Source organism: Solanum dulcamara, chromosome 7 (assembly GCF_947179165.1).
Source record: "Solanum dulcamara chromosome 7, daSolDulc1.2, whole genome shotgun sequence".
In the NCBI taxonomy this organism is placed as follows: domain Eukaryota; kingdom Viridiplantae; phylum Streptophyta; class Magnoliopsida; order Solanales; family Solanaceae; genus Solanum; species Solanum dulcamara.
In genome coordinates this window covers 56,040,570-56,057,132 of record NC_077243.1, presented here as the reverse complement: position 1 = coordinate 56,057,132, position 16,563 = coordinate 56,040,570, and the positions used below count along the sequence as shown (strand labels likewise).

Here is a 16,563-nt window from a genome sequence, read left to right as displayed (position 1 = left end):
CATTTTAAGTATATATATTATAATATAAGTATATGTATACTAATAGATAGTATATTATGAGTATATTAGATATAGATTGTAAGTATATATATAAAATATATATAATTAAGTATATCAATATAATAGATAGTATATTATGAGTATATTTGATACACTTTGTAAGTATATATATAAAATATAATTAATTATATCACTATAATATATAGTATAATGTTAGTATATTTGATATACATAGTATGTATATATAGTATAATATAAGTATATAATTATAATAGATGATATAATATCAGTATATTATTATAATAGATAGCATATTGTGAGAATATTAGATATACATTATAAATATATATAATATAATATAAGTATATTATTATAATAGATGGTATATTGTGAGTATATCACTATAATAGATAGTATATTTTGAGTATATTAGATATACATTGTAAGTACATATATTATAATATAAGTGTATAGATACTAATAGATAGTATATTGTGAGTATATTAGATATAGATTGTAAGTATACGTATAATATATAATTAAGTATATCACTATAATAGATAGTATATTGTGAGTATATTATATATGATTGTAAGTATATATATAATATATAATTAAGTATATCACTATAATAGATAGTATATTATGAATATATAAATTGTTATAATTACTTCTAAATTAAATAGATAACGATACAGTATATTCTTGATTGACTCAAATTTTTGAATACATAAACGTCGTAAAAAAATCAAGCCCAACGAATTCAACCCAGCCCGACCCATTAGGCCCGGACACTATACCCTTAATGGGTCATCGTTCGGGCTGTTTAAGATTTTTTCACTGTTGGCTCAGCCCCGGCCCGGTCCAATAAGGGTACAGCTAGCCTGGCCCGATATTCGGTGGGCCAAAAAGTTAGTGGGCCGATCTGACCCGATCCGACCCACTTAACAGGTATAGTCCCTACATCATTATGACACATTTATCCCCCTAATTTCACCCCATCAATTATTGATTCAACAAATTTCTTATAGGGCTCACCAACATCTTCTTCTACGGATACTGACACACCATCGAGAGTAAAATTTCTATACCCTATGTCAGACGTAACACATAGGGACCGACGATCAGAATTTACTTGTAATGCTGATAAATGTTTTTTCTTTTTAGCCAGGCAATCACGAATTCGACCAATAACTTCTACCGGGTGCTCGGGATGTGGACTCTTTTTTCATTGCTTTAGAATTAGGGTTTGGGGAGGGTTTTGCTGAGGTGAAAGTTACACAATTTTACGATTGTGGGGTTCTTGAATTCACATGGGTCTGGTGCAATTATGATGAGGGAGCCGGAGTTGTCTGATTCTTTGATGAAGGTGTAGTAGGAAGTCAAGTTTTTACAGATCCAGATTGAGTGTTTGAAATGTGATTCAAGATTTGATTTTTTTTTGTGGAGATTATAGAGCAAAAATGAAAAATATTTTTTTTTGAAAATTATATTCGAGTGGGTTTTTAATTATCTAGTGAATTTTTCTATTATGGGTAAAATTAATATAAATTTCGGGTAGGCCAATAAAATCAAGACACGTGTCCTTATAATCCAGGGGTATATTTGTCCTTTAGTCCTATTAACTATGGTCAACTCAAATTCACTAGTATTCACCTAAGACCTATATCACTCCCTAGCCCGTCATAGGACCTGTGCAAACTATCTATTAAAATCACTAACTACCTTTTGAACATAATGGAACTATTGAAACTCAATTTTGAGCTTGTTTATCCATTTTGTTGATTTTGATTTGGCAATTTTCAAATTTAGATTTTCTTCTTTGATATGCATCTGATTACCTCAAAATTCATATCACATATCTCCACAAGTCATAAATCACATTTTAAGGCTATGGGGAGGTTCTTAGGGGGAAAGGCCCTAATACTCAAAATGACCGGACATGGCATTACGAAAAAATTTGGGAGATCAATAATTTGGGAAAATTCAAGCATAGATTTTAGAAATTTCCTTGAAATTAATTCTACATATTTAAAAAATATGTGAAAATTATGATAAGTCAACATAGTTCATAGTATTTGAAAAGAGTTTGCCAAAAGTGCAGTGAGAGGAAAAACTAATTATTTGTTTCCCCAAATAATACACTTGACTATTCACATGAAATGGATAGAGATAAAACAATTAATTCGTCATAGCGAGGCGCTTCGAGTTAGCGAAGCGCTGTAGTAGCGCCGAAGCCCTATGTGCTATAATGCTGAGCCAAGGACGCTCCGCCTTCTCTATAGAAGCAGTCAACTGAGTTCTGAACGAATTAGCTCCTTGGTAATGGCTTAATCTATAGATAGAAAGCCCTATGATGGGAAACTACCACGTTAGGTTTGGAGAGAGATGGGACCGGTTATATAATAGGGGAAGCAGATGCAAGCTTTTTCTTTCAATAGCCGGCCAAATGACTACAGGATCATCGGTCTACTCTACCTCAATTCACTTTATGGTCTTCAAAATATAATGAAGACGAATTGGTTATACAATAAAACAAAAGGAGAGATGAAGAAGAGGGATGTGGGGGTGGGGGTGGGGGCAGGAGGTTGAATGAGTAACAAATGGAATAATTAGGAAAGGTCACATCAATGTCACGAGACAAGTTTAATTCCCTCAACCTCCCACTTTGTTCTATCAGAAAATCCTGAAATGCTCCTTCTATAAACCATTGATTGATAATCAGATACATACATATGACATGAAATGAATACTGGCCTTTATGCACAAATATTAAAGAACTCTCCGTATACCCTGACTTTGCTTTTATTACACTCTCCTCTTTCTTTTTCGGTCCGCCTCCTCAGCCTCTTCTCTTGGGCGACTTCAAATTCTCTTTCCAACTCCTTCTCCCTTCATGGATCAACGGATCATATTAGATACACTACTGATGGATGATTTGTTTTGCAAATAAACCGTGGAGCTTCATATCAACATTATTATAATATGAATTAAAATAACAATGATATTATTTACTGGATAAATAATTAATATATATATAATACTTGTCTGGTTTATAATATACAAAATTTGGATAATCTTTTACTTTTAATATTTACCTATCTTCTTTAAGGACTTTAGAATAAGAGCATTGTAGTCATTCAATTGTATTATCCTGGAGATTTTTATACTCAAAATGAAAATTCAACAAAACAAGAGATTAAATAGTTTCACATATATTCTTATCTCTTATTTCATGAACCAAACAATCCCTAGCAGTGTAACTAATTTCTACACTATCATGCTTTATGTGTGATTGTGTTCCACTGTATTTGATACTAGTACTACTTGTAAAGTCAAAACAATTCTTCTTTTATCACGATTCATTTAAATTATTACTTTTTTGTCTCAAATTATATGAGTTGAAAGAAAGATTTTTAAAAATTATAGTCTAAATTAAGTTATCGAGTGTTTATAAATTATTTCACTAAGGATAAGATAATTATTTTAAAGTTAAATTGTTACTAAATATAGAAATATATCATTCTTTTTTTAACTGAAAGTATGTCATATAAATTGAGACAGAATGAGTAGTAATTATTACTAATTGTATTTTTTTATATATATATAACTTTTTAAAATATCAATTATATTTTGAAAAACATAAAATTAAAGTTCTAAGCCTGACTCGATAATAAAAATAGAATACGTTTGTCCTCTTGCTCCGAGTAATTGAAAAGGAACGAAAAAAACATTTATAATAACTTAACAATAAATTTTTTACATTGGAGTCCCAATATATCCTCTGTCTCGATTTATATTACTTATTTTTTCTTTTTAATCAATATAAAAATATGACATATTTTGTATATTTACTAATAATTTTATTTTAAAATATATATTTTACCTTTAATGAAATGATTTCTAGTCACATAAATATTTATGACTTATTTTAGATCATTAATTTCAAAAAAAATTATTTTTATTAAATTTTGTGTCAAATTAAACTATCTTACATAAATTAGGATAGAGAAAATATAAAGTTAGACTACAAAGGAAAATGCCAAATTACAACAGTAACCTATTCAAGAGAGTTCCTTTTGTTCGTTTGGCATTATTGTCACCATCTTTATATGCTTGTCCCCTGGCCCTTGTTACTACAAACATTGAGCTTCTTTTGGCCTTAAAAACGGAAGCTTAAAGATTGCCATTTTATTCGTTTTCAAAGAACACACTTGTGCATGATTATTACTACGATCCATTTCCGTTCTTTTGTTAAGTACTCCCTTTATTTGTATCTCCTTTCCTGTCTACCACCTTATATAGGGTTTAACAAAAGAGGGCAATTCAACTTACAATATCTTACTTCATAAGAAGTTGAAATCTCAAAAGGAAGTTGTACAATGAAAAGATAGCTGTCACTCCACGAGATCCAAAGCTTGACTTTCTGCTGTCCATCACAAAAATCGATCCACATGCACTGAATTCTGCAAAACAAAAAAACGTACGTTTGAACAAGAGTTCGAGGACACACAACACTGTGGGCACGGAAAATAGAATTAGGAGGTAGTTATAACATCTAATTTCCTTCTCTCCTTTATTTCTTCTATATTTATATCCTATTCATTTTACCATGTTTTACTCCAAGGTACAAGAATTGACAAGAGGTTCACTTGTCGATCTAAATAATATACAGGAGTTTTATGCTAATACTCTCTCTATTCCATATTAGATAAATATGGGTATTTTTTATTTTATGTGATGACTAAAAAATTATTAATAGATTAATCAATTTTATTATTTTGCTTTTTGTTCATGTTAATGCACATAAAATAAGTTAGAAAAAATATACATAGAGTATATAAATAACTAGTATTGAGAATTGTTTACATTTCAAAAGGTCATATTAATTGTAAAGGTAAAATAATTTTTTTTAATTAATTCTAGCCTGATTTAATAAGTAAACAAGTAATATGGGATAACTATTTTTAATAAGATGTCGATCTAATATTTGGCGGAGAGAGTATATATAACATCATGAGAAGTTAGATACTCCCTCCGTCCTATTTTAGTTGTCATGATAAGATTTTGCACAATACTAAAGAAAACATTAATTAGGGGCGTTATTGACTGATATACCCCCTATTAATTCTTTGATCTTTATCTATTTATGTGTCTCTTAATTGTAGAATAATTAATGCCAAAAATAAAATTGGAAAAATATAATTAATTCTTTCTTGATTATTTAAATTAACAATTATTTTGGAATTATTATTTTTAATAAAAATATAACAACTAATATCTAACGGAGTACAGAGTAATAAAACTAGTCCTTAAAGCTCTTACTTCCACACTTTCACGGGATCCAATTCCCATCAAATACTTAGTACTCATTACTGTTAGTATTATTATATATAATCTTTCATTCTTACTTAAACCTTGTTTTGTCCCTAATTTATATGCAGATTGTCTACGATATGGGGAAAATTGTTTTTATTTTAATGTTAACAATAATCAATCCTGAATTTTTTATTTAATTCTGCTGCTTCTTTCTTCTTCAATATATCCCCATCATCTTTTTCAGTATTAGAAGGTTTTTGAATTTGTAGGTGTATTGCAGCTGATGTACTATAGAGCTACTTGCTCTTTCCTTTGGATCGTGAAAGGTTATTTTCCTTCTGAGTAGATGTATTGAACATTTTTTTCCCTCTCTTTTAGAAAAAGGGTTAAAAGGGTTATCTTGGATATGAAAATAATTGTGGAGTATGCAGTAATCCTTCAAGTCTTACAAGATCCACATGGCAAGGAATTTCCGAGAACATATATATGGGAGTACTAACAATTAGAGTTTGGAAAGGAAAACTTTTAACACTATTAGTGCAATATTTAGCGGATTATTGTCAATCTATATATTATTCAGGATGATAAACTTGATATGGAATTACGTGTTATAAGTGAATTAATTAAATGGGTTTTTTCCTACAAAATCAGTGGATTGAATATAAATTCTAATCATACAAAATCCCAAATATATAATGTTAATTAACCACCACTTATTAGCTACGTAGCCTTATTTATGTAGTGATGCAGAAATAGTGAGTTCATTACTAAATGATCCTAGCTGTTATTTGCAGGTATTAAAGAGAAGGATAAGATAAAGTAGAAGAGAGAAGTAGTAGTCCTAATATTTGTAAATGGCCTCATCTTCATCACCTTCATTATCATCCTACTCACCATGTGCAGCATGTAAATTCCTTCGTCGGAAATGCCAACCAGAATGTGTGTTTGCACCTTACTTCCCCCCTGATCAACCCCAGAAATTTGCAAATGTTCACAAAATCTTTGGGGCCAGCAATGTCACGAAGCTACTGAATGAGTTGCAGCCTCACCAAAGGGAAGACGCCGTCAACTCTCTTGCTTACGAGGCGGACATGCGCCTCCGAGATCCTGTATACGGTTGCGTTGGTGTCATCTCCCTTCTCCAACACCAGCTCCGACAGCTCCAGCTAGACCTTAGCTGTGCCAAGTCCGAACTGTCCAAGTATCAAAATTTAGGAGGCATTGCTAGTACCAATAATCATGGCCTATTGGCAGCTCCACATCAGCATAATTTGGGGTTCAATTTTATAGGAGGAGGAAGTGGTGGGAGGGATCATAACCAACTCTTGTATCACCATCAGTTTTTTCCTAAAGATCAGCAGCAAGAGCAACAGCAACAACAGCAGCAGATAATCCGAGGACTTGAAGGAGGAAGTAACAACTTTGATACAACTAGAGGTGGATTTAAAATTTAATCTTGATTGTCTCAACTCATTAAATACACTGCATAAAATTATGATTTTAATATTTACTAAAAAAATTCCACATATATTACGTGAGTCGTGAGAGAGGTCGCATCTGCCTCTGGACTGCTAGCAGTCCTTTTAGCATACAAAATGAAAGATCAACATTACTAAATAAGTAGGCAATACTAGCCAGCACATGCAGTACCACCAGTGTAATTATGAAGTATTACATGCATTTATACTCGATATGATTATATTATGCCTCTAGACTTCTTCATCCTCTGGTGCTTTCACCTTAGTAATCATTGAAAAGAGAAAGTTCACCCTCCCTTTGGGACCTGCAGCTTGATAAATATTTTCCCTATAAAAATTGGAGTACAAACATGGAATTGCTCAAAAGTAAAATCTAAACTGTAACTGTACGATTGGAATTACAATTGTATATACTCCCCTCTTTTCAATTTATTTATCTGATTTTAATTTGACATAAAATTTAAGAAAGTAAGACATTAAATTTTGTGATTTTAAACTATTATGTGTAGAATCTATCAAATATCTTTTAATTTTATGATTTTTAAATATGTCACGTGTAAAATTAAAATTAAAAAATTATCATAAAAGAAAAAAGACATTTTTCTAAACGGACTTAAAAGCATAGTAAATTAAAATAAATAAATTGGAGCGGAGAGTATTATTAGAAATCGTCCGTGCTCATAACTAGTTGAAGATAAACCGACTGTTATTAATTAAATGTGTTTTTAATGAAAATAGAGAGAAATTAAACTTACAAAAGCAAACAAAATTTGATACAATTTAAAAAGAGAATAAGTAATTATTTAAAGCCAGAAGGAGTAAATAATTTGCTGAATAAAGTTGTATGGTGATGTCACAACTTGTTCTCGTGACAATGGATTCGGAGCGCTGGAGGGGTAAAATACAGTATCACAAATCCTATGAACGCTCTTAGTGACCCGTCAGGTCATTTTTACCTTATCAGTATATTTTTCGCATTTAGAGCTTTTTTATTGTGATCCCAAGTTATTCATGGCTTGACGGGACTGACAATTCGATCACTAGGTCGTTCGTTTGATTTTTGTGCAAGTTTCTATGTTTTGGAGCCTTTGAAGCTTGAACGGTTGACTTTGATCAAAACTTTAGGAAAACAACCTGCGATTCTGATGATTCCGTTAGCTCAAAAACATCAATTCTGGTCTAAAAGGACCCTTGATTCGGGTCTTGAGGCTTCCAGACTCATTTTGAATAACCTTGTGGCTTATGGCAAAATTTGAGCCTTGGTGTGGGACCCACGTTTTATCCAGACGACCTCCAGGGAAAGTTTTGACATCTTCATTGAGTCTAGAATAAAGAATTTGGTGAGGTAGCATAGTTCGTTCACGTGCACAGGTTTTCGAACTAATCCTGAACAATTAAGTGGAGTCCATAGGAATTTTGCTAAATTTGTTGGTGCCTGATGCTGGTGTAGTGACCTAAGCAGCTGGGGACCGCTTTAGTGGCCAAGACCACTTTAGCGAAGGTCGCTGAAGCGACTAGGAGGTGCTTTAGCGGAGCCCACCAACAAGGACCTAGCCGCTTTAGCGGTAATGTCACGGCTTTAGCGATGGCCGCTTAAGCGGCTAAATGACTGCTTTAGTGGTCAATGCTGGTGGTTATGTTCATTTTTAGCCCTCATTTTCACTAAGTTTTATTTTGATTGTTGGAGTTAAAATTTAAAAGGGCTCAATTCTATGGGAAATCAGTGTTTGTTGATGGGTTTAGCTGGGAGGCTTTAGTAAGGCCTTGTTAGTGTAATGACCCTTTAGGTCATTTTCTTCATTTTCCTGTAATATCAGCATATATAACTTTTTTGTAACTACCCCAAGCCATTTCTGACTTGTTGAAATTGACAGAATTATCACAAGGTCGTTCGTTTCAATTTTGTGCTATTTTCTATATTTTAGAGCTTCTAGAGTTTCAACGGTTGACTTCGGTCAAAACCTTAGGTAAATGACCTTAGAATGCAATTTTGATGGTTCCGTTAGCTCTGCAATATAGTGTCTGGTTTGGAAGGACCCTCATGTTCGGGTCCCAAGGCTTCTGAATATATTTCGAGCAACCTTGTGGCTTATGGATAAAAATGGAGCCTTGGGCGTGGGATCCACTTTTTATCGAGAAGGTCTCAATTGAAAGTTTTGATGATTCTCTTGAGTCCAAAATGTCAAATATGGTAGGGGTAAAATAGTTCATTTGCATGCACAAGGTTCTAAATGAATCTTGAGCACCCTTTCGAAGTATTTTTCAACTCAAAATGCTCAATTGGTGCAACACCCTTTATGTTTCACTTTCGCGAAGGCCAGTATAATCGAATGCCGCTTTTGCGAGCTTAGTGCCGGGTTCGCAAAGGCAAGATCCCTTGGACCCCGTGTTCGCTGGCCTTGGCTTAGTGTTCACGCAGAAGGGTATGGTGACCTAGTCAAGTTTGACTTCTGCGTTTGCAGCCCTAAGTCCTGTGTTCGCGGAGACCATCTGTCTAAGCAGTTTATATTGCTTGTTTTCAGCCCTTTTCTCATTCCTTTTTCCTCCATTAATGTCACGACCCAAGCCTAGGGTCTAGACGTGACATGGCGAATGAGGAACCCGAAAGTACCTCAAACAAGCCTCTTAGCATTCTTTTAGCCTTTCATAGGTAATAATGATAAATAGACAAGCGGAAATCATAATAATAAATCTTCAACTTACATATGTCCAACAATACCTCTAACTATTAGATTTAATGGGGCTAAGACAAGTTCCTAGCTCACCCTCAATCATAATAGAAGAAATGCCATAATAAAATATCTTAACATATCATAAGCTAGAAAGACAAAGGAGTATTGTTCCCGGAACATGGGAACTCACCAAAAGTAGTCTTCAATGGAATATCAACTAGCCACGTGGAGGAGAACGAGGAGGAGCAGCGATCCCTACATGGTGATATCATGTAGGCAAAAGAGTATGCGTTAGTACTTTGAATGTACTAAGTATGTAAGGATGCATGAAAATTGAGAAACTATTATAACATTTATGTAATATGGAACATAATGTAATACATGCATAATAAATCATATGGATATCCTTTAAAACATTCATTTTGTGGGAAATTAACCATAACCGACATTTAAGACCATGCGAGCTATTACATGGAATCCAACATAACCCCCTGCGTTGGCCGGGGAGACTACTTGCCAGGTAGAACTCCGTCAACTTCATTCATTTCTTTAACTTTAACTTTAAGGGCTATTTATGGATCCATTAGCCTAAGCCTACAAGGGCTCCTATGTTGACACATAGTTAATGAGACAAGGGGTTGCTACTAGGATTCCCTTACCGAATCCCACCTCCATGCCTCATTCGGTGCTAAGTCAATCCCACGGAATAGTTTAATACTTCAAAATATTCATAGCATATAACTCGAGAATTCAAACATCATATTCAGTAGAATAGCTCATTAAAACATTTGATAATTCAAATATGCAAGAATTGTCCTTATTGCATAAAGAATTCATCATTCATATCATTTCATCATTCTTTTATTTCATAAGACTCCCTTTTTGATCATAGATATTTCTTTTATAAACATTTATTTGGAGTCAAAGCTTTCAAGTCAAACTTTATTAAAAATATAGTAAAACTAGGTGGGTTCAAATCACTTCAACTTGCAAATATGTATGTAAATATAAATACTTTGAAATCCATTAATTAAAAATCATGCTTTAAACAACCCACCATGAATTTCAAGAACCTTTAAATAGATAAATAAAAGAATTACTTGTAAATCATTAATTCATACATATGAAATTATGTTGCATCAAAATAGAGCAATAATCATTAGTTTAACCATGATTCATATTATTAAGTAAAATTAAGAATTACCATAAGAAAATATTACTTGAAATCAAGAGCCTTAATTGAAAGAGTTTTTGGACTACATGGGTGGAAGAACCCATGGATAAATACCCACATAACTTAGAGTAGAGCTTAGAGAAAATAAATATAATTTATCATATAATCAAAATAATTTAGACATGAGAGTGGAAGGAATACTCTCATTGAAACCTTACATACCTGGAAACCGAAGCTTTAGTTGGTACCGGAAGACTTAATGAACACTCTTGAGTCCTAGCTTCTCTCCTTGCCGGAACGTTTTGTGTACTATCCGGAATATATGAATCACCGGAATAGTATTTCTTCACTACTAAGAACTAAAACTATATTTGAGAATGTGTATAGAGAGAAGATTTGCTTGAGAAAGCTTGATGAATAAAATGAGGAAATAAGGTGGGTATTTATAGGTGGGAAAGATGACCTAACAATAAATAAAATAATTATAAATAAAAATCTGAAAATTTAGTGGAATATATTGATGTCATGGATGATGTTAAATGGAGGACAATTTATGTCATGAGTGATGTCAAATGTATCTAGATCTTTCTATGGTAGGTGAAATGAGTTATCTTTGACAGAATACTCTTTTTGGGAGCTGCATTTGAATAAGATAAATTCCTTATTAGGATTTGGTGTCTCCATAAGAATTGTAGATATGGAAGTCTAGTTTCATATCGTTTAAGAATCAACCAATTTGGATAAACCTACAGTGAGATATGATTTTTCTTCTATAAACACTCATTTCCGTAACAGCATCCTACCTTACAAAGATTAATTTATTTGACCTACTTAACCTCTGAATCTTAAAATATGGTCTTCATAAAAGTTGTAGGTAATGATCTTGTGGTTACTCAGAAATTTGAATCACTCAATTTGGATATTTCTATGAAACGTTATGACCAAAATACAGAGACTGTATCATGTTTAGGCAAAAATTGAAACATCGTATACAACGTTTTTAGGGGATATTACAATTAAAGGATATTGTGAGCTCGATTTTGAGGGGAAGTCAGTGTGCTTTGTTGGATTTAGCTTGTGTAGTGATTAGGAGCGTTTCTAGGGTCAATTGAATCTCGTTTATCCTGTAAGTTTCTATCAAATTCCCTCCTTTCAATTTCAAGATTGGTGTTCTTGAAGATTTTTTTATCATGGGTTATTTTGAATGGGTTCTCAAGCTCGGATTGTGCCCACCTTCTGAGCACAAGTTTCTTGATCTTTTAGGGATCGAGTGATGAGTTCAATTTTAGAATCTCGTTAACGAGTCTCACAGGCATATTCTTTACCCGATTTTGGGCCTGAGTTATATTTTAACAATATGGGTATCGTTCTTATTGTAATAACGCATAGTTGATAATTATGAGAGTGACATCATTTAGAGGCATTTTGGAAGGATAAAGCTCTGGTTTTGTGGATTTTGGAGCGCTCGTGATTGGTTTTGAGGTAGGCTAGGATCTAATCTCCTTTAGATTATACTCTACGAGATAATGTTTAGTATAAATTACATGTAAGCTAGGAATATATGTGGCGGGTTTAGGATTTCTGCAATACTCTACTATTTTTATTTAAGCAAGTAAATTAAATATAAACATGAAAAATTAATTATTAATTAAAATAAATCTAAAGCTCTAGATTGTTAGGTACGCGGGTTATAATATTTCACACATAAAGCTATTGGACGCCATTGGAACAGAATGGTTTTTTCATAAACCATTTTTTTACGTTCTTACCTCTAAAACCGTGAAGCCACGAAAGTTCATAAATTGAATCAAACAAAGAAAAATCTTCGACCACCAAATACAAAAATAAGATACTTGCAATATTAACCATAAAAGGAGATGTGACTAACCTAATTTCTTCAAAAAATACTTAACGTATTTGGATAATAATAATAATAATAATAATAATAATAATAATAATAGTAATAATAATAGTAGTAGTAGTAGTAGTAGTAGTAATAATAATAATAATAATAATAATAATAATAATAATAATAATAATAATAATAATAATAATAATAATAATAATAATAATAATAATAACATATCTATTCCAAACAAAAGAGATTTATTATCTAGGTTGTATGATGCCAATATTTTTTCAAAATTTGATTTAAAATCAGGATATTGGCAAATACAGATTTTTAAAGAGCATACTTATAGAACTGCTTTTAATGTTCCCTTTGGACAATATGAATGGAACGTAATGCCATTTGGGTTAAAAAATGCCCCATCCGAATTCCAAAAAATAATGAATGATATTTTTAATCCTTATTTGAATTTTATCATTGTTTATATTGATGATATTTTGGTCTACTCAAAAACATTTGAAACTCATATTAAACATCTTGATATATTAAAAAGAATTGTAATACAAAATGGGTTAGTTATATGAAAACCCAAAATGAGTCTATTTCAAACAGAAATTAGATTTCTTGGACATAATATTTGTCAAGGTAAAATCACTCCTATTCAACGATCAATTGATTTTGCTTCAAAATTTCCTGATATAATCACGGATAGAACTATGCTCCAAAGATTTTTGGGCAGTTTAAATTATATTTCTCCATTTTATAAAAACTTATCTCGAGATTTATCACCTTTATATGAAAGGTTAAAAAAAAAATCATAAACTTCCTTGGACTGATAGTCTAACAGAACTTGTTCGATCAGTTAAACAGCGGGTAAAATCCTTACCTTGTTTAACATTGGCTAACCCAGCTTGGCCAAAAATTATTAAAACAGATGCTTCTAATATCGGGTTTGGAGGAATTCTTAAACAAATAAATTCCAATGATAAAAAGGAATATCTTATAAGATTTCATTCAGGAAAATGGAATGAGGCCCAACGCAAATATGCAACAGTGGCCCATGAAATGTTATGCATTGTTAAATGTGTTTTAAAATTTCAAGATGATTTATATAATCAAAGATTCTTGATTAAAACAGATGCCCAATCAGTAAAATACATGTTTGATAAAGATTTTAAGCATGATGCTTCAAAATTAATATTTGTTAGGTGGCAGGCTCAATTAGCCCCATTCGACTTCGATATACAGTATAAAAAAGGGATTGATAATTCTTTATCAGATTTTCTATCTAGAGAATACTTGACAAATTAATCATGCATTACTTCGCAGCTTTCTTTGAAGACAAAACCCTTATAACAATCTTAAAGGCTATCCCTTTAGGAGAAGATATTCAAACCAAGATTTTGGACAAAATCATAGAGAACATTATAGAAGAAGAAATGGAAGCATTTCATTTCTCTATTCACTTTTATGAGGACGATGAAGGTCCCTATTATCTAGATACAGATGATTTCTTTGAATATCACTAATCAGTTTATGCTTGCAGATATGGCAGACCCGTCGTGGTCTATAATCAAAGGACGGAATAATAACCGTACCAGAGGCAGGGGAAGATCAGCCCCATCACAAAGGCCTTCACATGGATCTTCATCATCATCTAATAATTTTCTAGTCCTACGAATGGGAAATAAGAGTTTGATAAACTCAAAAATTGGAGAATCATCTGCATCTCAGAAGGAAAATACTCCTTCAATAAATCTGGAAGATATTCCAAAAGACAGTCCATTATATGGACAATTGAAAGCATATTTTGAATCTCAAAAGCAAAAAGATACTTTTGCTTCGATTACAAAAGAAATAGATGATAATAAGAACTATGAAGAAGTACCTACAAAAGAAATTATATTTCTTTTAGAAAATTCTGATATTCAGAGGCAAGATGAACCTTGGAAGATTTTCCAGAGGTATTTGGTACGATGGTTATATTTCCCAGGAGAATCGTACAAAACTCGAACCTATTATGAAACAATCTTAATCAAAACAGGAAGTGCTGACTTCCAACACTTTACCACTGAAGAGAATGTTTATAACTTCTCAAAAGTTATCATCAAACAGATTATATCTGTCGAAGATTGGGGGATTTCCACAATGAATGAACGACAGGTTCTGGTTAATAATATGAACATCAATCTTACTTATTGGGATTATATCCAAGCTTTTCACAAAATTGTTTATTACAATAATGATAAACATAAACACACCTGGTTCATAAAGGTTTGTTCAAAGATTTTTGAAGGAACAATTCCAAATTGGTTTATTAGATGGTGGACATTCCATGGTCCTACGGTAAAGATTTTACCGCATAACTACCTTAACTTCTATAAAGAATGGGCAAAGATTTCACCATTTCTAATAGAGTTATACTTAGCTGATCATGTAAGCAATCTCGATAAAATTGATCAGATGTATTTCTTTATTGAATTTTTGATACCATGGATTCATAAATGGCTTCCAGAAGTGGGATATACCCAAGATGAAAAATACCATGTCTTTATCGTGTGTATTATAATAATTTCTGGGATAAGTTGACAAGAAATGATCCCAAAACCAAACAACCTTATGGACAAGAGCTTATTGATTCTATCAAAACAAAACTTCAAGAATATACTGAGCGTCTACAAAAGAATTTGGTGGCTGACAACTCAGTCAAGCATATTGCTCGAAGAATTTCAGTTCAGCAAGGTGATAAGACTGAACTAATCAATGATTATTTAGAAGAAGTAAAAAGAAATTTACTTCAAACTTTAACACAATATGACAAATTAGACACCTCCATAAAAAGTGAAGCAAGTGATGATATAACCGATGCTCAGTCCGAAGGACCCCCAACAGTATTATCAGAAAGAGAACTTGAAAAAGTAGAAGAATTCCTCGAATCTCTACAAGATAAGGAAGAATTCCTACGGACAGCTGTAAAAGGCAAAGGAAAAGCAGAATGAGACGGCCACTAAAAACCATCAAAAGATTAAAATTATGGCGGGCCATGAGAGGATATATCCCCACCAGCTTCAAGTGGACACAAATTATATTTGTATCTCCAGTAGAAATACTGTATGTACACAGTACATATACTGTTCTAGAAACCTACATAAGGGACCCATTTGTACTATTCAGGGACCCATATGATGTTACATATGAAGACTTTCTTTCCTTTTGTATCCCTAGCCTTCCTATATAAAGGGTAATATGTTTTAATTCTTAGGCAGAGTTTGCAACCCCTTCTCTCTCTACTCCTATATTCTCTCCCTTCTCTCTTGTAATCATAAGTATTGTAAGATATCAATAAAAGTTTGCAGTTTGGAAAAGCCTTCGAGGCAAGGTACGTTCATTTATTGCTTTATTTATTAGCTTCTTTTATATACAAGCCGTGACTATGTCCGGCTAAAGTATCTTCATATCTATGCCAGAGATCTAAAGTTATATAAGTTATGTAGTATGAAAGACTTAGACTCAATCAATTTATAAAAAGAATTTATCATAATTTATGACTTGGTTCTGAGATGGTGGTACAGTCGATTCCGGCACTACTATATTAATTCCAGCGTAGCAAACAGTGGTGGTGTAAGTCCCCGTTAAAAAAAAAAGAGGGGCATATTTTCACACTGTTAGAACTGCTAGTTGCTGGATTAATAATAGTATGTATCGGAATATCTGACAGGCCCTTTGCTTAGGTGAAAGCTTCCATATAGTCATAAATTAAATAAAATTTTCTTCTATTTTGGTTTTGATCTTGCTAACTACAAGCTCAAAGATATAGTTTCAAGCAAGATCTGAATGATTGCGCGGACTACCGCCAGTCTTTTAGATCCTGGTTGCGATGGTATCAGAGCTTAGGCACTTTCATAATACATAAATCTTATACTTTTAACACCTAGCATAGATATGATTTTTATCATATATTTTCTAATGGATATGGGAGAAACTAGTATTAAAAGTACTAGATTAGAAGAGGTAGATGTACCTCAAAATCTTGATTTATTAAACAAATGGACTATTCCAAAAATTGATACT

The 16,563-nt window shown here is 32.5% G+C and overlaps 1 protein-coding gene across 2 annotated transcripts; it reads left to right on the top strand.

Annotated features, from left to right (window-relative positions):
- The first annotated feature begins 4,166 nt into the window (after positions 1 to 4,166).
- LOC129895525 (protein ASYMMETRIC LEAVES 2-like) lies at positions 4,167 to 7,023 on the top strand. Of its 2 annotated transcripts, XM_055971248.1 has the most exons (3): positions 4,167 to 4,545; positions 5,589 to 5,645; positions 6,114 to 7,023. In XM_055971248.1, the coding sequence occupies exon 3, from the start codon at positions 6,174 to 6,176 to the stop codon at positions 6,771 to 6,773; it is 600 nt and encodes a 199-aa protein (XP_055827223.1). In that variant the 5' UTR covers positions 4,167 to 4,545; positions 5,589 to 5,645; positions 6,114 to 6,173; the 3' UTR covers positions 6,774 to 7,023. The 2 variants fall into 2 exon arrangements, with proteins under 2 accessions (XP_055827223.1, XP_055827222.1); XM_055971247.1 differs by lacking the exon at positions 5,589 to 5,645.
- The last annotated feature ends 9,540 nt before the right edge of the window (positions 7,024 to 16,563 follow it).

Bases quoted from the DNA above. Each gene is read 5' to 3' on its own strand.
- LOC129895525 (XM_055971247.1), top strand. From the start codon at position 6,174: ATGGCCTCATCTTCATCACCTTCATTATCATCCTACTCACCATGTGCA.